This window comes from Balaenoptera borealis (genome assembly GCF_965194805.1).
Source record: "Balaenoptera borealis genome assembly, chromosome: 3".
NCBI lineage: Eukaryota > Metazoa > Chordata > Mammalia > Artiodactyla > Balaenopteridae > Balaenoptera > Balaenoptera borealis.
Window position 1 is genome coordinate 29280574 of NC_138866.1, and position 22598 is coordinate 29303171.

Consider the following 22598-nt stretch of genomic DNA (forward strand, 5'->3'; position numbering starts at 1 on the left):
AGCAGCAGGCCTGGGACAGTTTTCCCAGGGGGCTGCCAAGAGAAATTGGGGTGACTCTCAACCTTGTGGCAGGTTAAATGAGACTCAGTGCTTCTTTGTTTGGCTTGATGTCCCTTAGAAGGACGGCCCGGAGATCATTTGGTCTGCAGGGTGTTTGCTTCTGCAGGCTGATTTTAACCAACTCTGACAGGAGGGCAGAGGTCTCCAAGCGAGGTCAGGACCACAAATCCCATCCCAGCAGGTGCATGATGGGGAGACAGCGCCCTCCAGATGACCTTCAAGTTCCCATTGATTTCCCATCAAGCAGGGCTTCCCCACCCGCATGCTGCTCCTGCCTCTGCCACTACCGGTGGGCTTGGGGCTCTGGAAGAGGACGTGGATCAGCTCTCTGAGAACGTACATGCAGAGGAGGTTAATTCAGAGAGAGGCCCTTTCGGGGAACTGGAGTAAGTTACTCTGGGGACCACTTCTGGCCACCACTAGTTTATGGTGCCAGTATCAGTCCTGGAAAGTCCTTTTTGGGCATAGAAAGGAGTGGCGGATACCATGAAGCATTTATCCACTTGGTCCCACTTCTCTCCAGGCTTTGGGTTGTATAGGTGGCGTTGTGGGGTCATGAGCAGGATTTGGGTATGGACAGTAGGCTTGGTCCCTCACCCACTGTCACGGGTGTGTGAGAGGATCGGAAGTGAGAAGGTGGCGGTGTGATTCTCATTGCCTGTGCTGCGGGCACAATCCTCTCCTGAGCACTGACCTTCTTGCCCTCTGGAAGGCTGGGCTTCCATACCCTCCAAACTCTCTGCTGCAGGTTGGCTTGGATCTTTCATTTATTTGTTCAGTGTTATCTGACGAGCATTTCCTATGTGCCAAATCCTGTGTTAGATGTAGGGGATACAGTTATCAGGGAGATAAAGGCCCTTCTCGCCCAGAGTTCACAATTTTGTTACGTAGAGATGATCAGCAGGCCAAGAGAAAGCAGAGACTTTTTTATTTTTTAAAATTTGTTTATTTATTTTATTTATTTTGACTGTGTTGGGTCTTCCCTGCTGCGTGAATGCCTTCTCTAGTTGCGGCGAGCGGGGCCACCCCTCACTGCGGCGCGTGGGCCTCTCATCATGGTGGCCTCTCTTGTTGCAGAGCACGGGCTCCAGGCACGCGGGCTTCCGTAGTTGTGGCTTGCGGGCTCCAGCGCGCAGGCTCAGCAGTTGTGGCGCACGGGCTTCGTTGCTCCCCGGCATGTGGGATCCTCCTGGACCAGGGCTCAAACCCGTGTCCCCCGCATTGGCAGGCGGATTCCCAACCACTGAGCCACCAGGGAAGCCCCAGAGACTTTTTTAGAGTGGTAAATAGTACGGAAAAAATAAAATAGGATATGAGATAGTAAGGGCTAGAGCAGGAGTGGAGTAGGTTGGGCTACCCTAGATTCGGTGAGTGAAAAAAGACTTCTTTGAAGAGAAGCCAGCCATGAGAAGATCTGGGAGAAATGTATACCAGGAACAGGGAATAGCATGTGCAAAATCCTCAGATGAGATGATTTTAGTTTATTAGAGGGACAGAAAGAAGTGCAGTGAGGGTGGAGTCCAGTAGGGAAGGGGGGTAGGAGACAAGATGAAGTAGGAAAAGTGAGCACAGCCAGATAGTCTGGGGGCCTGTAGCCATGGGAAGGAGTTCAAATTATATTCTAAGTGCAGTGAAAGCCATTGGAAGGATTTAAGGAGGAGAATGTCATGATCTGATTTCCATTTTAAAAAGATCCCTTGGACTGCTGCATCGAGAATTGACTACAGAGGATGTGTTCTTTGTGGCTGTGTTTTAAATGCCAGACCAATATTCACTTTACTGGGGAGGGCAGCACTGAGGCTCTTATTTTCCAGCAGCAAAGATGGGGTCTAAGGATATGTTTGTCCAAGAATTGTCTCTAATCCATGGTCTGCTTCTCCTGGCAATCACACTCGGGGGACAGCATACCTGTGTCCAGCACATAGCTGGGATTTTAGAAAAGACTTAGTCTATGAACCAGGGAAACTAAAAATACTTAATCAATGAAGTTTCTGTGATGGGTGTGTGTTTTCTTTCTAGGTATGCTTCACCCTAGATAAAGCAATTTTTTCCCCCCACTTTTGAAAGTTGGTTGCATTCTACACATTCTTTAGCCTCTGGAGGAGAGATTTATTTTGTCAAGTCTGGATGCCATTTGAAAGGCAAACCTTGGATACAAGAAAAGCTACAGTCTTCCTCCCCCCCAGAGCATCCCCCTTTTCTCACTCCCCTTCCCCCATTCTCCCATTATTTACTGGAAGGAATCACACTGCTTTTCTCCTACCTCTAGTCTCCTGTCCTTGGCTGCCCCTTGACTTCAACCCCAAGTTGCGTATGTCATCAGAACACCCAGTGGCAGCTCAGAAATCATGGCCCGGTTCAATATAAATTCCGTCTTGCTTAGGCAGCTTTGCATAATAAGTCCCTGAAAAATCTTCACCAGAGCAGATGCTGGAAAAGGGATTTATTGGGTCTAGCGGGCCTGAACGTCAGACTGAGCGGCATTTCAAGTCATGATGGGAGTTTTAGGGTTCAAATTCTTCGTTTGACTTGGCTTTTGCAAGGCGATACCCTCGTTCCCCAGGTGCCTTTCCTGTGATGTTAGGAAGGTCAGAGTCGCCTCCAGAGTGACCGCCCTAAGGAAGTCAGGATCTCCGTACGGTTGCCTTGACCAGGCCTTGTGGATGTTTTGTGAGAGGTGCGGACTTCTGTGGGACTCGTCTGCTGCAGGTGAGTGCTGCCAGGTTAATCCATGTCTGCTGCCTGAAAAAAATTTCCCACAGGAACAAAACAAGCTGAGTTAAAGTCAGTTAACCAGGCTTTCCTGCTCTGCTGTTACAACGTGGCTGAAGAGCATCACAGGGCTCTCTTGTTCTTGCCCTTGCTTTGGAGTTTGGGGGTGCTGTCCTTCAATTAGTGAGTCTCATATTTCTCAGAATCACTGGGGGAATCTGTCAAAAATCCAGATGTCTGGATCACAGGCACACCTCCAGCATCAGAATTTCACAATGCCACCCCACCCTCCTGCCCGCATTGATTCTGATACAAACCAAAGTTTGAGAACCTCTGCCCTAGATCCTTCTTCTGGAAGGTGGGGTGACGGCATTCTTGATAAGCACAGAAGGGGTGTTTCCTGCATCAGCAGAAGAGGAGCAAGTCTTCCTGGGGTGATCTGATGACAGCACAGCACAATATTCAGTGAGCTTCTTACAGAGTTCACAGAAGAGGAATGTTAGTTCTGCATCTTGGCGTGAGTACTGTAGATGGAGGAATACAATCTCAAGAGCTGAAGTGACCCTTTTTAAGATGATGAAGAGAATTCAGTAGGATTTGAACTTATAGGATATCTGTTTTCAGATGCCTAATCCTGTGCTCTGGAGAAGCCACGTAACTTCAGGCTCACCTCATTATCATCTGGAGAAAGAAGGTCCTCAGCATCCCTCAACTGTGAAGCTTCCATGAGTTTGCTAAGGATGGCGTGACATTTCAAACAAGCAATCTGTATTTATCACATGCTTCTACATTCTCAGCACTGTGCTTGGTGGGGTAGCACACAAGTATATAACTCTTAGTCTCTGTCTTCAAGATGTTTATAATCTAGTTGGGTGGGGAGAGAGAAGGAGGGTGGTAGAGACTGGCCAAACATGAGTGAGACAGTTAGGGAGCTCAGAGAGGCAGAGAGCAAGAACCATTGGCAGGAATAACTGGGGAAGCTTCCTGGAAGAGGTGGGACTTCAGCCAGTCCTTGAACAGGGTAAGATCAGCCAGGCCAAGGACAGGAGGCAAGAATTCCAGACTTGGGGGGTGGGGGGGCGTCTGAGTAAAGTATTTTGTTGGGGTCCAGGGAAGACCTGTCTGCTTCATATATGCAGGAAGGTCAGATAAGGATTCATTCATTCATTCATTCATTCACTCAATCCTTCATCATCAACCCAACACAGCAAGCTCTGCTGGGCTTGGGGATAGAGCAGCAAACAAGCCAGATGTGGTTTCTGTACTTGGGGCAGGCTTTAGACTCCTGAGATCATGGTGCAGCATCTGCTCTGCTCTCCTTGATGCCTGAGGTTGGCCTCACCACCCTGCTGCCTAATGTCTTGGGTTGGAGGTTTGTGTGGGTACCTGACAAGCTCAATGATACTGTTGTGTGTATGTGTGTCACATGGAAGGCATTAGCCTGCTCAGGCAGAGGGTCAAGTCATAAAGTGGCAGAAGACACTGCTCTTTGAAGGAAGGAGAGAGGAATCACCACTGATTACAGGCATTTACCTCTGTGAGTCAGAGGTTCTATCTCATTTAATTATCTTGGAGCTGAAGTAGGAGCTATGTACCCATATTGTGGGAAGGAGAATTTAGGCTCAGGGAGAGTAAGTAACTTGCCCCAGGTTTGTGTGGCCAGTAAGCAGTGGAGCTGAACTCAGATCTGCCTAATTCCAAGTCTCTGTTCTACCTCAATACCAAGACTCTCCAAGGGCCTTAACAGCTCAGTAGAAGAATTTGGCACTATTGGGAGCCATCTAGGCTTCTGTACTGAGGCAGGCAAGATTGAAAACTGGGTTTGAGGGAGACTTCTTTTTGTCAGCTGGGTAGGAGAAGAGCTATAGTGATTGCAGTCAGGAGACTGCTGCAATAACAGGGGCCGGGTGCTGAGGACTAAGTGGAAGTGCCTGCAAACATTCTTTTAATACTTTTTTTAAAGTTGCAAGTAGATAGTCATGTAATCTAAATCACCAACCTATATGTGCAAAAAACTCAGAAGACCATGCATGCACCATATGCTTTACTGCTGTGATTGAAACTCCTACCATAAGTGAGTGGTATATGAGTTGCTGAAAGCAATTCAACAAAGAATTATTGGGCACTTACTGTGTGCTGGGCTCTGTGCTAGATGCTGGAGGTGAACCGGTAAAAAAGCCAGGTATGCAGGGCTGCTGGGTTACACTGCTCCAGTACGGTTCACACTGGAGTTTATATGAAAGGTGTGCCTGGTGTGGTTTAGTGCAAAATCTGAGTGGCTGTGTGCAGTGGCCCTGCAGATGTGGTCCCTGCCCTCATGGAGTTTGTAGTCTAGTAGGGAAGACAAATATTAAACATTGAGTTGAGTTAAAATTGACATTGTTAATAGTATTATTATTGTTGTTTTTGTTGGAAGAGGACAGAATGAGGAGGAAGGGGATTGAATCTCTCTCTTAAAATCCTCTATATCCCTTCCTATTTTATATAAGAAACACTGTCTTAGCTGGGGCTGCTATAGCAAAATAACCATAGACTGGGTGGCTTAAACAACAGACATTTATTTCTCACAATTCTGGTGGCTGGGGTGTCTGAGATCAGTGTGGCAGCATGGTCTAGGTGAGGTCTGGTAAGGGTCCTCTTCTTGGGTTGCAGGTAATTGCCTTCTTGCTATGTCCTCACATGGCAGAGAGAGAGAGAGACAGAGACAGAGAGGGAGGGAGAGGGAGAGAGAAAGCGATAATCCCATTGTGGGGGCTGTACTCTCATGACCTGATTACCTCCCAAAGGACCCATCTCCAAATACCATCCATTGTGGGGTTAGGGCTTCAACACGTGAATTTCAGGGGTGGGGAGATGCAACTCAGTCCATAGCAAACACTAAACTTGGTTTTCTTTCAAGGGCAGCTTTAGGAACAGTGTAACTGTGAGGAAAATGAAAAGGTTCCCCAACCTTGCCAAATATTGCCCCCTGCTTGCTAATTATTACAAAACGCGGCACAAATGTGAGATGGCTTTCCGTGCCTCAGTTAGAGTTAAACGTGTTTAAATGCAAACAGGAGGAAGTTAGTAAATTGGTGTAGATGAGTTTTAATGTGTGTGTGGGGGCCGTTGTGGAAGTTGGGCAGCTGAGTGAGACAGCAGGAAAGCCAGGTGCCCACAGAGAAGAGGGGCCGATGGGAGAAGGCAGGGCCAGCAATCTGCCACAGGCCTGAGCTCCTCTTTATCTCTGCTTATCTCTGTTTATGAGCACAAATAGCTGTGATGGGCCAAGGTCCTGTTTTTACAGCTGGAAGGGACCTGTGGCCACGGGGTGGGAAAGGAGAGAATGGGAGAGCTCCCTGAGACATGAAAGAATTCTGTGCCAGCTGGGCTGAAGGATAGGGGAGGGTCAAGGACACGGTGCTGGGAAGAGACAGAGCAGGGTTCCCTCAGGTCCCCGCTCCCACCCCTATGGGGACTGGGGAGGGAGCAGGCTTTGGCAGGGCATGAAGAATTCACTCTTGGACACATGTTTGAGGTAGGGCAGGACACCTGTCCTTGGGTCAGAACATGGGACCACAGGGACAATGAAGAGGGAGGGGCCCTAGGTGTCTGGGTTGGGGGTCGGAGCTGGGAGTCTGTTTAGCACAGTGGACGTGGAATCCAAGAGAACAGGCAAGGTCTCGAGAGAGGGAGGTGGAAATGTGAGGAAGAGGAGCAGGGCGTCTTGGAGAGGATATGACAGGCTCTGAAAATCACATGTGGACCCTAGTTGGCAGTCATTTTGGAGAAGTCTTATTTTTTCCACTCTGAATCCTCTTTGGTGCCTAGAATCCATTTCTCCACAGATATGCTCAAGGCGGGCCACTGGAAAGCTCTCGGAGCTAGGATGGCTCTCTCACTCCAGAAGGGATCGCTAAGGATCCCACAAAACCCCTCACAAAAGCTCCAGAACGGGGCAGCCAGCGCTGCTCCGAGCAACACGCCGTGAGGGGCTCCTGCTCTGGCAGAGAGCCCAGCAATTTGTCCCCCCTGCCTTTCCTGCTTCTGATTGCAGCCTTGAGTAGCCTGAAGTCAGTTGTTGATGAGACCATCATTCTACTCTGCCTTATGCCAGCTTCTTTGAGCCCAAGACATCTATCACCCTGTGGAAAATCTAGCCCCCTTGGTTTGATGTAGACAGGTGATGGCTGAGGCTGGGCCGTGCCTGTCCCAGCCTGGGGCACACTGGTCACCACTGCACAAAATGATTCATTTGCTGCCAGCCTTTCCCAGCTTCCTCTACCGCTTGCAACTTTTTTTTTTTTTTTTAATATTTATTTATTTTTTATTTTGGCTGTGCTGGGTCTTAGCTGCGGCATGCGGACTCTTAGTTGTGGCATGCATGCGGGATCTGTTCCCTGATTTGGGCCCCCTGCATTGGGAGCGAGGAGTCTTAACCGCTGGACCACTAAGGAAGTCCCTGCCCCTTGCAACTTTAATGCAAATGTCACCCCTGGGATCCTATCAATGTGGGATTTTTAAAAAAGAAATACCACATGGGGAGAGGAGAGATAAATTAGGGGTTTGGGGTTAACATGTACATACTACTATATATAAAATAGGTAAACAACAAGGACCTACTGTGTAGCACAGGGAACTATGCTCAATATCTTATAATAACCTATAATGGAAAAGAATCTGAAAAAGTATATATATATATGTATGTATAACTGAATCACTTTGCTGTACACTTGAAATTAACACAACATTGTAAATCAACTATACTTCAATAAAAGAAAAAAGAAATACCACATTGAAAAGGACGTTTGTCCCCTCTCCTGTTTAAATTGCTTTCCATGGGTTAGGGAGACCTGGCCATTGATTTTCTTCTAGAGAACAGAGCAAGCCCTGTGAAGCTTTTGGCTAATTAACTTTTGGAGAAGTGCAGCTTGAATTTATCAGAGGATGAAGTCTCTTTTCTCCTCACATATCTTAAAAAAGGCTTTAAACTTTTGTTTCCGAATCGCTGCCAATGCCTGGCCTGTTTAAAAGTGACTTCCCTGGAGACGATGGCAGAGGGTGATGGCTGTCACATTTTTGTAGCTTCAGTCTTTAATACAGTTGTTCCAGTCCTCAGAAAATCTCTCCTGTTTACATAAGGGAGGTATCATTCACACAAAGATTACATTTAAAAATACACATTTCCCCCCAGCATGCCTGTTACTAATAACATTGCATGTTATGAAAGTGGAAAGTATTTAAGATGAAATTAATTTTCACCCAGTGAGCCACTTTGTTTGACTTTTTCGTTCCATTCAGTATGGGGCATGGACTTGGCCAAACGCACTTCTCATTTTCAGCAAGTTCACTTTCTTGTTTCTCTTTTTGGGATTGAAGCTGTTGGAAGCGAGTTCCAGGCATATCGAGAAAAGTCTGATTTGAGATCCTATTGTAGATTTCTTTCGTACTGGCTTCCAGAAGTTTGTTTTGAAAATGGAAACCCTCTTCTCTCCAGTTGATGAGTTTTATTTATTTATTTATTTACTTGAAGCCATCTTTATTTTATTTATTTATTTTTTTAACATCTTTATTGGAGTATAATTGCTTTACAATGGTGTGTTACTTTCTGCTTTATAACAAAGTGAATCAGTTATACATATACATATGTCCCCACATCTCTTCCCTCTTGCATCTCCCTCCCTCCCACCCTCCCTATCCCACCCCTCTAGGTGGTCACAAAGCACTGAGCTGATCTCCCTGTGCTATGCGGCTGCTTCCCTCTAGCTATCCAGTTGATGAGTTTTAGTGTACAGTTTTCTTCATTCCTTCCCCTCCCTCCCTCCTTCCCTCCCTCCCTTCCTTCCTTCTTTCCTTCCTTCCTTCCTTCCTTCCCCTCCCTCTGTCCCTCCCTCCTTTCCTTCCATGGTTTCTCTTTAAGTAGAATTTTTGGAGTTGGAATAGTTAACATCTTTTTTGGCAGTCTGTCAAAATATCCTGGGAAACCAGATAACGGCTTCTCACATCAGACGCTTCTCTGTCGTGTGTTCTTGTCAGTTCTCATGCATGTGATGTGACTGGTCTCTGTTATGTGGAGGGAAGCTGGAGCCCCCAGGACACCCTGGACAGGCTGTGTGTCACCTTGCCTGGGCTGAGCTACCCTCGACAGTTCTGTTACACTGAGCTGCATCGCCTTAGCAGAAGGAGGCATTTAAGCTGGTGGGACACAGATGCGAACGCTTCACAGGAAATGGTTATTTTTGATCAATCTCATGATCCTTGTTACATCAGCTTACGTGCAGTTCCATTTTATAGCATTTTGATGGGCTTTCATTCCCCCTCCCCAATTCATTTCCAGCTGTGTGACTATTATAATTTGATTACAGTTAGGTTTTGCAACTGCTAGACACTTTCTGAGCTGTTATGCCGTCCTTGTGAGAGGGAAGATGCCCAGAGGTAAAAAAGGAGCAAAGGGCTTTTTTTTAGGAGGCATGTCCACAGGTAGTTTCCAAAAGATGCCTCAGAAGCTTCAATGATTGTATCCTCCCAGAATAAGGAATTTGCTTTAAAATTTTTGGTAGAATCTGACCCATTGACTTTTAAAAAAGGGTAAGAAGACAAATACTGTATGATAACACTTAAATGTGGAATCTAAAAAATACAACAAACTAGTGAATATAACAAAAAAGAAGCAGACTCACAGATAAAGAGAACAAACTAGTGGTTACCAGTGGGGAGAGGGAAGGGGGAGGGGCAAAATAGGGGTAGGGGATTAAGAGGTGCAAACTATTAGATATAAAACAAGCTACAAGGATATACTGTACAATACAGGGAATATAACCAATATTTTACGATAACTATAAATGGAATATAAACTTTAAAAATTGTGACTCACTATATATTGTACACCTGTAGCTTACAAAATATTGTACATCAACTACACTTCAATAAAAAAGTGAAAAAGAGTACAGAAGAATCCATTTAAATTTTTTCTTTCTTTACTGCTCTAAATATTTTGGTTAAGAAATATATTATTTTAAACTTAGACCCCTTCCCGCCCCCATTTTGGCATCCTTGGATCTACATAGACCAAAAAAAAGGGACATTCATAATGTCCCTTCAGAATGAGCTACTTGAGTCTCCCTTTTGGCTCTGCAATCCCTGAGGCTCCTCCTCTTCCTGCCTTTTCCTCACTCTCCTCACTAAGAAGCTCTGCTTTACCTGGTAGACATCATGTGATTACATCTGTAATTCCTTGGGCCATTATTTTTTTAAAATTTATTTTATTTATTATTATTTATTTTTGGCTGCATTGGGTCTTTGTTGCCGCGCAGGCTTTCTCTAGTTGCAGCGAGCGGGGGCTACTCTTCGTTGCAGTGCACGGGCTTCTCATTGCAGTGGCTTCTCTTGTTGCGGAGCATGGGCTCTAGGTGCGTGGGCTTTAGTAGTTGTGGCATGAGGGCTCAGTAGTTGTGGCTCATGGGCTCTAGAGCTCGGGCTCCGTAGTTGTGGTGAACGGGCCTAGTTGCTCCGCGGCATGTGGGATCTTCCCGGACCAGGGCTCGAACCTGTGTCCTGTGCATTGGCAGGTGGATTCTTAACCACTGCACCACCAGGGAAGCTCCCTTGGGCCATTATTAACCTCTGCCATATGCCTACCTTTTATTTGTTAGGTATTTGATCTCATTGATTATGTTTGTGTTTTAAGATTGATCAATTATAGAATGTTATATTTTTGGTTTTTGAAAAGGACATTATCTTAAAATTAGTAGCATCACCACATGTCCAAGGATACCAAAGATTCAGACACCTAAAATTTACTGTGCTTAATCAGATCACCACTTCAGCAAACCAGAAGGGTCTTTCTATTTGTGTATTAAACTCTGGGAATTGAATTATTTTGAGGTCAAAAATCAACTATTATTATTTCAAATGCTTCTTTTGTCTGTTTTCCATCAGAAAGTTATTTTTCTTTAAGTGTGTGGTTTTAAAAGATTGGTGCATGCCCTTCTTCACCTCCTTCCCCCATAATAGCTCTACTTTTACAGGATGTTTCCTCTGACCTTCTAGTCTTTTCTATGGAGTGTTTCTCTTCTATTGTAATGGAAATCTTTGTATCTATGCTGGTGGTTTGGGTTCAATCTAGAGTGCCTCTGTTGGTTACCACTGAGAAAAAAGTGTGGCTAATGGGGGATTTTAAGGGGCAGGGGGCTCTAGAAGACTGGTGTCCTAGTAGATCCCATGCAGAAGGTTGTTCTAGAGCTACCTCCATTCTGGAGTGGGACCTCATGCTTCCTAGAACAAGGAAGTGTCACTTTTACTGGTGGTTTATTCTTGGGGTCCTCATTTCTTTGTTAAAGGGGTTTCTAAGTTCCCTGGTGGATTTAGTACAGGAAATAGAACCTATTGGAGACCTGACACTGAGTTGGATTCTGCTGCTTGGTAAAGGTCTTGGTACACATTGCCTCGGTCTTCATAACCGCAAAATCTTCCCTGGGAGGTGGGTGGGTGACTTCAGTTTCCTTCTGCGTGTATTCTGGTTTTCCCTGGCCTCATTCCTCCTCTCTCTGTCTCCCGGCAGGCTCGGGGACCAGTTCTACAAGGAGGCCATTGAGCACTGCCGGAGTTATAACTCGCGCCTGTGCGCAGAGCGCAGCGTGCGTCTCCCGTTCCTGGACTCGCAGACCGGGGTGGCCCAGAACAACTGCTACATCTGGATGGAGAAGAGGCACCGAGGCCCAGGTGAGCTATGCCACCCCTGGGACTTGCACATGTTCAGGATCCCAGCCTGGATGCAGGCCGACCAGAGATTGTCTGGGATTCCCCGCAGCTTGTGTGGGCATGGGGGTGGCGCAAGCTGTACAGGGAGCCCAGGATGCTTTCAAGAAACTCAACTGCTTCTGTAACTCCAAGGTGCTCCAAGGATGCTCCAAGGATGGTGTGGGACATTGAAGCCACATTGGCAGGGAGGGGCAGAGTGAAAGATGTCAGGATGCTTAACCCCAAAAAGGGAAGACTGAGGCCATGGCAGCCCTCTTCACCTTTTACCCTGTGTGTTGGTGTAGCTTAGTGGTTATAAGCTGGAAATCTGCAGTCAGATTTTGGTTTGACGCTGAGCTTTGTCATCAAACCTATTGCCCTCAGGTTCCTCATCTGTAAAATGGGATAATAATTGTACTACTTCAGGACTTTGTCAGGATTAAATGAAAATCTGCATAAAAAGCTCATAACCTGAATTTAGCACATAGTAAGTATGTGCTCCAAAAATGCTGGCTGTTATTGTTGATATTATTATTATTACTATTACTGTGATACTAGTCTTCTAGGCTCCAGAGAACAGAAGAAAGACCAATGGGTGGAGATCAGGGAGGCAATTACAAGAATTCGGTTTTCTGGCTCTATATGGGTATATTAAAAAAATTTGTTTTTAATTTTTAAAGTTTTTTATTTTTGGCTGTGTTTTGGGTCTTTGATGCTGTGCGCGGGCTCTCTCTAGTTGCAGCAAGTGGGGGCTACTCTTAGTTGCGGTGCACGGGCTTCTCATTGCAGTGGCCTCTCCTGCTGTGGAGCAAGGGCTCCAGGTGCGTGGGCTTTAGTAGTTGTGGCCCATGAGCTCAGTAGTTGTGGTTTGTGGGCTCTAGAGCGCAGGCGCAGTAGTTGTGGCACACAGATTTTGTTGCTCCGAGGCATGTGGGATCTTCCCAGACCAGGGCTCAAACCCGTGTCCCCTTCATTGGCAGGTGGATTCTTAACCACTGTGCCACCAGGGAAGCCCTAAAATTTTTATTATGAAAAGTTTCAAAGCCATACAAAAGTGGAGAGAATAGTAAAATGAATTTCTACGTACTTATCACACAGCCTCAACACCCAGTGATCAACTCATAGCCAATCATTTCATTTATACTCACCTCCCACTTTCCTCCTTGAACCCAGGTTATTTTGAAGCAAATCAAGACAGCATATTATTTCATCTGTAAATTTTTCAGTATGTATCTCTAAATGGCAAGAACATAAATAAACATACCAACCATAGCTATCAAAGCTCAAAGTTTGGGCTTCCCTGGTGGCGCAGTGGTTGAGAATCTGCCTGCTAATGCAGGGGACACGGGTTCGCGCACTGGTCTGGGAAGATCCCACATGCCGCGGAGCAACTAGGCCCGTGAGCCGCAACTACTGAGCCTGCGCGTCTGGAGCCTGTGCTCCGCAACAAGAGAGGCCACGATAGTGAGAGGCCTGTGCACCGCGATGAAGAGTGGCCCCCGCTTGCCGCAACTAGAGAAAGCCCTAGCACAGAAACGAAGACCCAACATAGCCATCAATCAATCAATCAATAAATCTTTAAAAAAAAAAAAAAAGCTCAAAGTTAAAAACAAGACATTAATAGCATCAAATATTTGTTCAACATTTATTTCCCCCTATAGTTGAAATCAGGATCCAAATAGGACTCCTACATTACAATTGGCTGATGTGTCTCTTAAGTCTCTTTAAATCTGTAGGTTTCTTTCTCTCTCTCTCTTTTTCTCTCGTTATTTGTGGAAGAAACTGAATTGTTTGCACTGTAGGGTTTCCCAGAGTCTGGATTTTCTCACTGCATCCCCATGGTGTTATTCCTGTGAATTGGTAAGAGCAGATTCAGGTTCAATTTTTTGGGCTAGAACACTTCCTAAGTGGTGATGTGTACATTCATCAGGAGGTTCATGGGGTCTAGATATCACTCTTTTACTGATGTTAGCAGCCCTTGATGAAAATTGCCTAGATCCTTTATTCTATAAAGAACTGCAAAATGGTGCATTCAATTCGAGGATATCATTATTTCTTCATTTATTAGCTCTACAGCATTTATAAAGAGAAATATCTCCTCATTAAAGTTTTGGTTATTGTGTGGTATAGTTCACATATGAAAGGATGGATGAATGATTTTTCCCCTTTATTTATCAGTTTTCAAAATAATGAGTTGGTTCCCTAGTATTCTCCAAAGGTGATCAATATAGTTATTTTTATTATCTTGAGTACCATCATGAATTCACAGATTTATACATTTTGGCTACATTTTAATCCATTGCAACTATTATTATTGATGCTTAAATTGTCCCATCTTTGGCCAGTAGGGGTTTTGTCCGGTGCTAGTGTTTTGAAACCGCCTAGTGGTTTCTCTAGCATCCTTGATATCCTAATATTGGGACAAATGTTTCAGGCTCATCTTGTACATGTCCTGCCCCAGACCTAGAATCAGCTATTTCTCTAAGAAACCCTGTTTCCTCTTTGTGGGAATATTATTTAGAGACCACAACCTGGTGGTGCTCATTGCTCCTGGGTTGGTTGTTGATTCTAGGACTTTGCAGTGAGCAGAAGTAAGAAATATGATTTCTTGTTTCATCTTTCTTTTTTTCTCTTTTTAAGAGAAAATACATTATGAAATTTACTGGTATTTCCCATTCAATTCAGTTTTCGACAGTTTTAACTATCTTAATTCTCTATCTCCTTTCTCCCACACCAAAAAAGGATACTGGCTCTTAATGATGCCAGCATAATTACTTATCTGCTTTATTCTGTGATAAACACACAGCAATATCAGAATAAAATGAGACTACCAACAATAAGGTTACTTAAATGGTTTAAGTTTTTATTTCTTTCTTTGCAATTTTTTTTTGTCCTTAGCGTATTTCCTATTAAGGATGTAGAGTCAAATTACTGTGTTTTAAGGTCACTTAAAATAATTCCTCTGTGTGGTTGTACTACTAACTCAATACACAGTTGGATTTATTTGTTTCATTTTTGCTTTCACTTATTAGGTATTGCTGGGGTTTTTTTTTTGTAATTACATTTTTAAATTAACTTTTTATTTTGAAATAATTATAGATCCACAGGAAGTTGTAAATATAGTACAGAGAGATCGCCTGTACCCTTCACCCAATTTCCCCCAATGGATATATCTTGTGTAACTACAGTATAATATCAAAACCAGAAAATTGACATGGGTGAAACGTGTGTGTGTAGCTCTATGCCATTTTATCACACGTATAGATTTGTGGAACCACCACCACAATCAAGATACAAAACTATTCCATCACCACAAAGATCTCCCTCATCCTACCCCTTTATAGTCACACCCACCCCTTCCTCTCTTCATTTAAATCCTTTATCCTCTCGCATTTATAACAACTGTATGTTAAATATTTCCGCTACGTACGTTGGAAACCACATCAGACAGACGTCTAATTCTTGCTTCAATTGTCAAACATAATTTAGAAAACTTAAGTGTCTGTTGTATTTACTCATATTTTTACTCTTTTGCTGTTGTTTCTTCCTTTCTGATGTTCCTAGATGCCTGCTTTTATAATTCCTTTCTGATTAAGTACTTTCTTTAGCCATTCTTTTTAAGTAGGTCTGATAGTAACAATTCTTAGTTTTCCTTCTTCTGAGAATGTCTTGATTTTTCCCCTCATTCCTTTTTTTTTTTGGCCACACTGCACAGTATGCAGGATCTTATTTCCCTGACCAGGAACTGAACCTGTGCCCCCTGCAGTGGAAGCGCAGAGTCCTAACCTGGGCCTAACCTGGACCGCCAGGGAATTCCACCCCTCATTCCTGAAAGATATTTCTATTTTATTTTATTTTATTTATTTATTTTTTTATTGGGGTATAGTTGTTTTACAATGTTGTGTTAGTTTCTACTGTACAGCGAAGTGAAGCAGGGTTCCCTGTGCTATACAGCAGGTTCTCATTTCAAGTGTTGATCTATTTTATACATATTAGTGTGTATATGTTAATTCCAATCTCCCAATTCATACCACCCCACCTTTCCCCCCTTGGTGTCCATACGTTTGTTCTCTACATCTACGTCTGTATTTCTGCCTTGCAAACTGGTTCAGCTGTACCATTTTTCTAGATTCCACAAATATGCGTTAATATACGATATTTGTTTTTCTCTTTCTGACTGACTTCACTCTATATGACAGTCTCTAGGTCCATCCATGTCTCTACAAATGACCCAATTTAGCTCCTTTTTATGGCTGAGTAATATTCCATTGTATATATGTGCCACATCTGAAGGATATTTTTCTGTTGGATATGAAATTCTAGGATGACAGTCCTTTTATCTTAGCACTTGAAAAGTGTCTTGCCACTACCTTTTGGCCTCAGTAGTTTGTGATGAGAAATCTGCTGTCATTCAAATTGTTTTCTCTTATAAGTGAGGTGTCATTTTTCTGTCACTGCTTTTGAGATTTTTTGTTATTAGTTTTCAGAAATTTGATTTTGATATGTCTTGGTGTAGATTTCTTTGAGTTTATCCTTGTCAGAATTCACTCAGCTTCTTGAATCTTATGTTTTTTTGCCAAACTTGGAAATTTTTAAGCCGTTATTTCTTTGAATATATTTTCAGCCTCACTCTCTTTCCCTTCTCCTTCTGGGACTCCACTGGGAAAGAAAATTCTGGAACTCCAAAATGTTAGATCTTTTCTTATAGTCCCATAAGTCCCCCAGGCTCCCTTCTTTTCTCCTCCTCCTCCTTCTTTTTTCCAATCTATTTTTCTCTCAGTTGCTCAGATTGGAGGATTTCTATTATACACTCTTCAGATTCATTACTTCTTTCATCTATCCTCTACATTCTGCTGTTGAGCCCATTCATTGAGGGTTTGTTTTGTTTTTGTTATTAGTTGTTCTTTATATCTTCTATTTCTTTGTGGGACTTGATATTTTTTCATTTGTTTCAGGTGTTGATGATTGTTTGTTTGAAACATTTTTATGACGGCTACTTTAAAATCCTTGTCAGATAATTCTACCATTTGTGTCATTTCAGTGTTGGTACCTGTTGTATTTTCTCACTCAAGTTGAGATTTTCCTGGTTCTTCATATGAGTGATTTTGATTGAATCCTGGACATTTTGGCTATAATGTTATGAGACTCTAGATGTTATCTAAATCTTCTATTTTCACAGACCTCCTCTGACACTGTGCTGACAGGGGAAAAGAGGTGCCCCTTGTTACTGTCGGATGGATGTGGAAGTCCATGTTCCCCACTCGGTCTCTGTTGACACCCTGGTGGGGGAGGAGTACCTCATTATTGCTGGGTGGGGGTGGGAGTTCAGATTCCCCACTAAGCCTTCACCAATACCACCCTAGTTGGGAGGAGGAAGAGTGCCTCATTACTCTTCCCTGTGCGGGCTCCACTGACACGATGGGGGGTCAGTTTGTCACTTGACCTTCTCTGACACTAACCCAGCAAGGATATTGGGATGCCCTGCTAGGCTGCCCCTTTCCTGGTCCTTTAGCTAGAGAGAGCAGGATTTCCTTTCTTTTTTTAAAAAAAATTTATTTATTTATTTTTGGCTGTATTGGGTCTTTGTTGCTACACACGGGCTTTCTCTAGTTGCAGGGCGCAGGGGCTACTCTTTGTTGTGGTGTGCAGGCTTCTCATTGCAGTGGCTTCTCTTGTTGCAGAGCATGGGCTCTAGGGCTCTCGAGCTTCAGTAGTTGTGGCGCACAGGTTTAGTTGCTCCATGGCATGTGGGATCTTCCTGGACTAGGGCTCAAACCCGTGTCTCCTGCATTGGCAGGTGGATTCGTAACCACTGCACCACCAGGGAAGCCCTGAGAGCAGGATTTTCTTGGGGCTTTTTTTGGTCTACATTTGTAGGTGTTTCTGGATTATCAGCTTTTCCAGAACTCAGCCTGGGATATATAAAGCAAAAAGAATGCCCAGGGAACTCACCACCCTGTTGTTTCTTGGGTCTGAAAGTCCCTAGCTGGTCAGCCTCTTTACCTTTCAGTATCTTATTTTTTTGTGTAAACAAAGTCTAAGAGTTTTAGTTGTACTTAGTGGGAGGAATATGGAAGAGTATATCTACTCTCTCTTTCCAGAAGCAGAAGTCCCTGGGTTGCTTTTTCATTAAAAAAAGTTAACAGCTTTATTGAAGTATAACTGACATACAGTACTCTGCACATATTTAACATGTACAATTTGATAAGTTTTGACATCTGTATACCTGTGAAACTATCATCACAATCAATATAATGAATATATCCATGACTCCCAAAAGTTTCCTTGTGTCCCTTGTAATTCCTCCTTCCTGTTCTTCCTCCTACCTCTACCTTATATGTCTCCCAACCCCCAGGAATGCTTTCTATAGTGGAATCATATAATATCTACTTCTTTTTTTGGTGGTTGGTGGATGGGGTCTTGACTTCCTTCACTCAGAGTAATTATTTTGAGATCATCCATGTTCTAGCATGTATCAATGATTCATTTTTTTTTATGCTGAGTAGTATTCCACTGTATGGCTGTATCACAGTTTATTCATTCATCTATTGATGGACATTTGTATTTGTTTCCAGTTTTTGGCTGTTTTAAATAAAGCTGCTATGAACATTTGTGTATAAGTCTTCATATGGACTTATAATTTCATTTCTCCTTGGTAAAGTACCTAGGAGTGTAACGGCTATATCATAAGGAAGGTATATATTTAACATTTTAAGAAACTGTCAGGCTGTTTTTCAAAGTGGTTGTACCATTTTACATCCATTCCAGCAATGTACGAGAGTTCCAGTTCCTCTATATTCTCACTAACATTTGGTATGGTCAACTTTTTAAAGTTTTAGCCATTCCTATTGTTATATAGTGGTATCTCATTGTGGTTTTACTTTGCATTTCCCTAATTAATGATGTTGGGCATCTTTACATGTGCTTATTTACTATCAATGTATATCCTGTGGTAAAATATTCAAATCTTTGGACCATTTTAAAATTGGGTTATTTGTTGGTTTTCTTATTAATGAAAATAGATACAAGACCTCTACAAATCTGTCCTTCTTTTTTGAAGTTATTTCAGCTGTTCTAGGTTCTTCATACTTCCATAAGAATTTTATAATCAATTTGTCAATTTCTACAAAAAGTCTGCTGGGATTTTGATTGACATTGTGTGGAGTTTATAGATCAACTTGGGGAAAACTGACAGTTCTCAATATTGAGTCATCCAACCCATGGATATAATATATCTCCCCATTTATTATTATCCCTTTTAATTTTTCTCATCAATAATTTTTAGTTTTCAATGTACAGTTCTTTCACATTTTTGTCAGGTTTATCTCTAAGCATTTAATATTTTTGATAATATTGTAAATGGATTTAAAAAATTTAAATTTCTGATTTTTCTTTGCTAGTATACAGAAATACAATTATTTTTTGTGTATTCACTTGAATCCTACAATCTTGCTATACTCATTTATTAGTTCTAGAAGCTTTCTATAGATTCCACAGCATTTTCTACATAGTTGATTATTTTAGTGAATAAAGAAAACTTTTCAATATCTATGCATTTTATTTATTTTACTTCTCTATTGCACTGGCTGGAATGTCCAGTACAATATTAAGTAAACATGGAAAGAGTGGACATCCTTATATTGTTCCTGATCTTAAGGTGAAAGCATTCATTCTTTCATTATTAAGTATGATGTTAGGTGTAGGTTTTTTTCATTTTTTTTTTATTGCCACACTGCGTGGCATGCAGGATCTTAGTTCCCCAACCAGGGATCAAACCCCTGCCCCCTGCAGTGGAAGTGCGGAGTCTTAACCAGTGGACTGCCAGGGAAGTCCCAGCTGTAGGTTTTTTGTAGTTGCTCTTTATCAGATTGTGGATGCTCCTATTTCTAGTTTGACAGTTTTAAATCAGGATTGGATGTTTGATTTTGCTGAGTCTATTGAGATGATCATGTGATTTTGCTTTTGTAGTTTGTTAATATGATGAGTTACATTGATTGTTTTTTTTTAAATTTATTTATTTTATTTATTTTTATTTTTGGCTGTGTTGGGTCTTCATTGCTACATGCGGGCTTTCTCTAGTTGTGGCAAGTGGGGGCTACTCTCTGTTGTGGTGCACAGGCTTCTCACTGAGGTGGCTTCTCTTGTTGCGGAGCACGGGCTCTAGGTGCGCGGGCTTCAGTAGTTGATGGCATGCAGGCTCAGTAGTTGTGGCTCATGGGCTCTAGAGTGCAGGCTCAGTAGTTGTTGCACATGGGCTTAGTTGCTCTGCGGCATGTGGGATCTTCCCGGACCAGGGCTCAAACCCATGTCTCCTGCATTGGCAGGTGCATTCTTAACCACTGCGCCACCAGGGAAGCCCATATTGCTATGGGTTTTTTTGTTTTTTTTAAATTTATTTATTTATTTATATATATTTTTAATTTTTGGCTGTGTTGGGTCTTTGTTTCTGTGTGAGGGCTTTCTCTAGTTGTGGCAAGCGGGGACCACTCTTCGTCGTGGTGCGCGGGCCTCTTACTATCACAGCCTCTCTTGTTGTGGAGCACAGGCTCCAGGCGCGCAGGCTCAGTAGTTGTGGCTCATGGGCCTAGTTGCTCTGCGGCATGTGGGATCTTCCCAGACCAGGGCTCGAACCTGTGTCCCCCGCATTGGCAGGCAGATTCTCAACCACTGTGCCACCAGGGAAGCCCCTGCTATGTTTTTAAGTGTTCTAATATTTTCTTCTCCAGTGTCTAATCTGACATTAATTCCATCCAGTATGTTTTTAATCTCACACATTGTAGTTTTCATTTTTAGAAGTCAAATTGGAGTCTTTTAAAACAAACTGTTTTTAACTTTTAAACATATGGAATACAAATAATAACTGTTTTAGTGTTCTTGCTGCTAATTCTAACATCAGTGTCAATTCTGGGTTGGTTTCAATTGATTTTTTCCCCCTCTCATTGTAGGTCATATTTTCTAGCTTCTTTACATGCCTTGTAATTTTTGATTGGATGTTCAACTTTGTGAATTTTACCTTGCTGGGTACGGTATATATTTTTTATTTCTGTAAATATTCTGGAACTTTGTTTTGGTTCACTGTCAAGTTACTTGGAAACAATTTGATCTTTTCTTATCTTGCTTTTAAGATTTGTTAGGTGGAACTGGAGCAGTGCTTAGCCTAGTGCTAATTATTCCTCATTAGTGAGGCAAGACCATTCTGTGTACCCTACCCAGTACTCCATGAATCATGAGACTTTCCCAGTGTGCTTGTGGGGACAGACTATTCTCAGCCCCTTGTGCACACCAGGCACACCTCTGTTCTTACAGGTGGTTCTTTCCTCGGCATTGAGTAGATTCCTTACAAGCATGCACTCATCGGTACTAAGCTGAATTCTTGAAGGGAACCCTTTGTGTATCTCCACAGTTCTTTCTCTGTGCCACTTTTTTCTGTTTACTATTCTTTTCCTTGAATTCTAGTCACCTTGGTCTTCCCAGGCTCTCAGCTCTTTCTCTTCAATTCAGACTCAGGAAGTTGGCTGGGTTCTACCCATGTTCCTCCTCCCTGTGCTGCACTCTGGAAACTCTCTCAAGGAAGTAAGCTGGGGCAGTCATAGGACTCATCTTGTTCATTTCCAGTATCTCAGGGTCATGGTCCTTCATTGCCCGATGGCCAGTGTCTTGAAAACTCTTGTTTCATTTTTTTCTCTGTCTTGGCTTCAGGTGGGAAGGTAAATCTGGTCCTTGGTAAACCATTTTAGCTAGAAGCAGATGTTTGCTTTTATATTTTAATTTAATTTAATATTATAAAATATTTACATGGTTCTAAAGTCAAATCTACAAAGCATGGGATATTCAGAGAGAGAGTCTAGCTCTATTCTATCTCTGTTCTTTTACCCTGTTCCTTTCCTCTTTCTAAAGGCAACCCTTTCTCTTCTTCTTGTTACTATTATTTTGTTTTTATTTTCCCTGTAACTTTTTTAAAAAATTAGTTTTTGGTTTATCTTTCCATTAAAAAACTCTATGCAAGCACACAACATATATGTATGTATATATATATATATATATGTGTATATCCCCATTTGTTAAAGAAATGATAGTACACTACGCATACTGTTCTCCACCTTGCTTTTTTCACTTAACAATATATCCCATTGCAGTGTATACTTCTCTCTCTCTCTCTCTCTCTCTCAATGGCTTCATTATAGTCAATTGTGTGGATATACTATTGTTTATTCAACTAGGACCTTATAGATGGACATTGGATTGTTTCCAGTCTTTTTCTAGTATTGAAAATACTACAATGAATGCATATTTGTGTATTTTTTTATGTGAATCTGTGATACAGATTCCTAGAAGTGGAATTGCTGGATCAAAGGGCAAATATGTATGGTTTTGCTAGATATGCCAAATTCTCTTTCATAGGGTTGTGCCATTTTGCAATCTCACCGATGAGATGAGATTGGTAAGCATATCTCTAACAACAAAATATTTCAACAGCATAGCAGACTGCTTCATGGAAGGGTAAGGACTGGAATTCTTGAAACAGAGGCCAGGGTGGAGACTCTAGTCAGGGATATTGGAGAGGCAATTCTTGTATCAGGTAAGAGTCAGATCCAATAACATCTCAGCTCCCCCCCTCACATTATAATGTTATTACTGAAAAAAATTCTTCTGATAAATTTAGAAAGCATGTCCTGGTAAGTATCTGATTCTCCACACATTTTATATGCCTTACCAGGATGCATTTCTCCATGAGCAATTTTAGTTGGTGATGTGGTAGGAAAGGAAAAATGAATTCCACAAGAAGTGGCTGGATGGGGGCAGGTGGGTGGGCCAGGGGTTCTTTTTCTGTGAGCTTTGGTTTGGGGAGCTGCTTTCTCAAGGGCAGGGCTCTGCGTTTCAAGCCTCTTGCATGTGTACCAGCAACTCAGTAGGGAGTTAGATAGGATAGTGGAGAGATTCTGAGTGTGGGCTGGGGACTAGGCTATGCTTATGAGCTGTATGACCCTGCACCAGTTACTTAATCACTGCCCTCATCCTTTAAATGTCTCGTAGGCTTTTTGTCACAATGAGATAGCATTGAGTATAAGGTGCTAGCCTAGAGCAGAGTAAGAGCTCAGTAAATGTTA

General features: G+C 42.7%; 1 protein-coding gene across 11 annotated transcripts in view; it reads left to right on the top strand.

Annotated features, from left to right (window-relative positions):
• Nucleotides 1–22598, top strand: part of DPF3 (double PHD fingers 3) — a 277931-nt gene that overhangs the window by 117584 nt on the left and 137749 nt on the right. For 10 of the 11 annotated variants that reach the window (XR_014242371.1, XR_014242372.1, XR_014242373.1 and 7 more), the window contains exon 2: nt 11312–11472. Coding sequence is in view for 7 of the 11 variants with exons in the window: in XM_082384351.1 (XP_082240477.1) it covers nt 11312–11472 (161 nt within the window). In the remaining 4 variants the exon portion in view is untranslated. Of the gene's footprint in view, nt 1–2679; nt 2770–11311; nt 11473–22598 lie in introns of those variants that run through there. The other variant, XM_082384349.1, reaches the window with a different exon arrangement.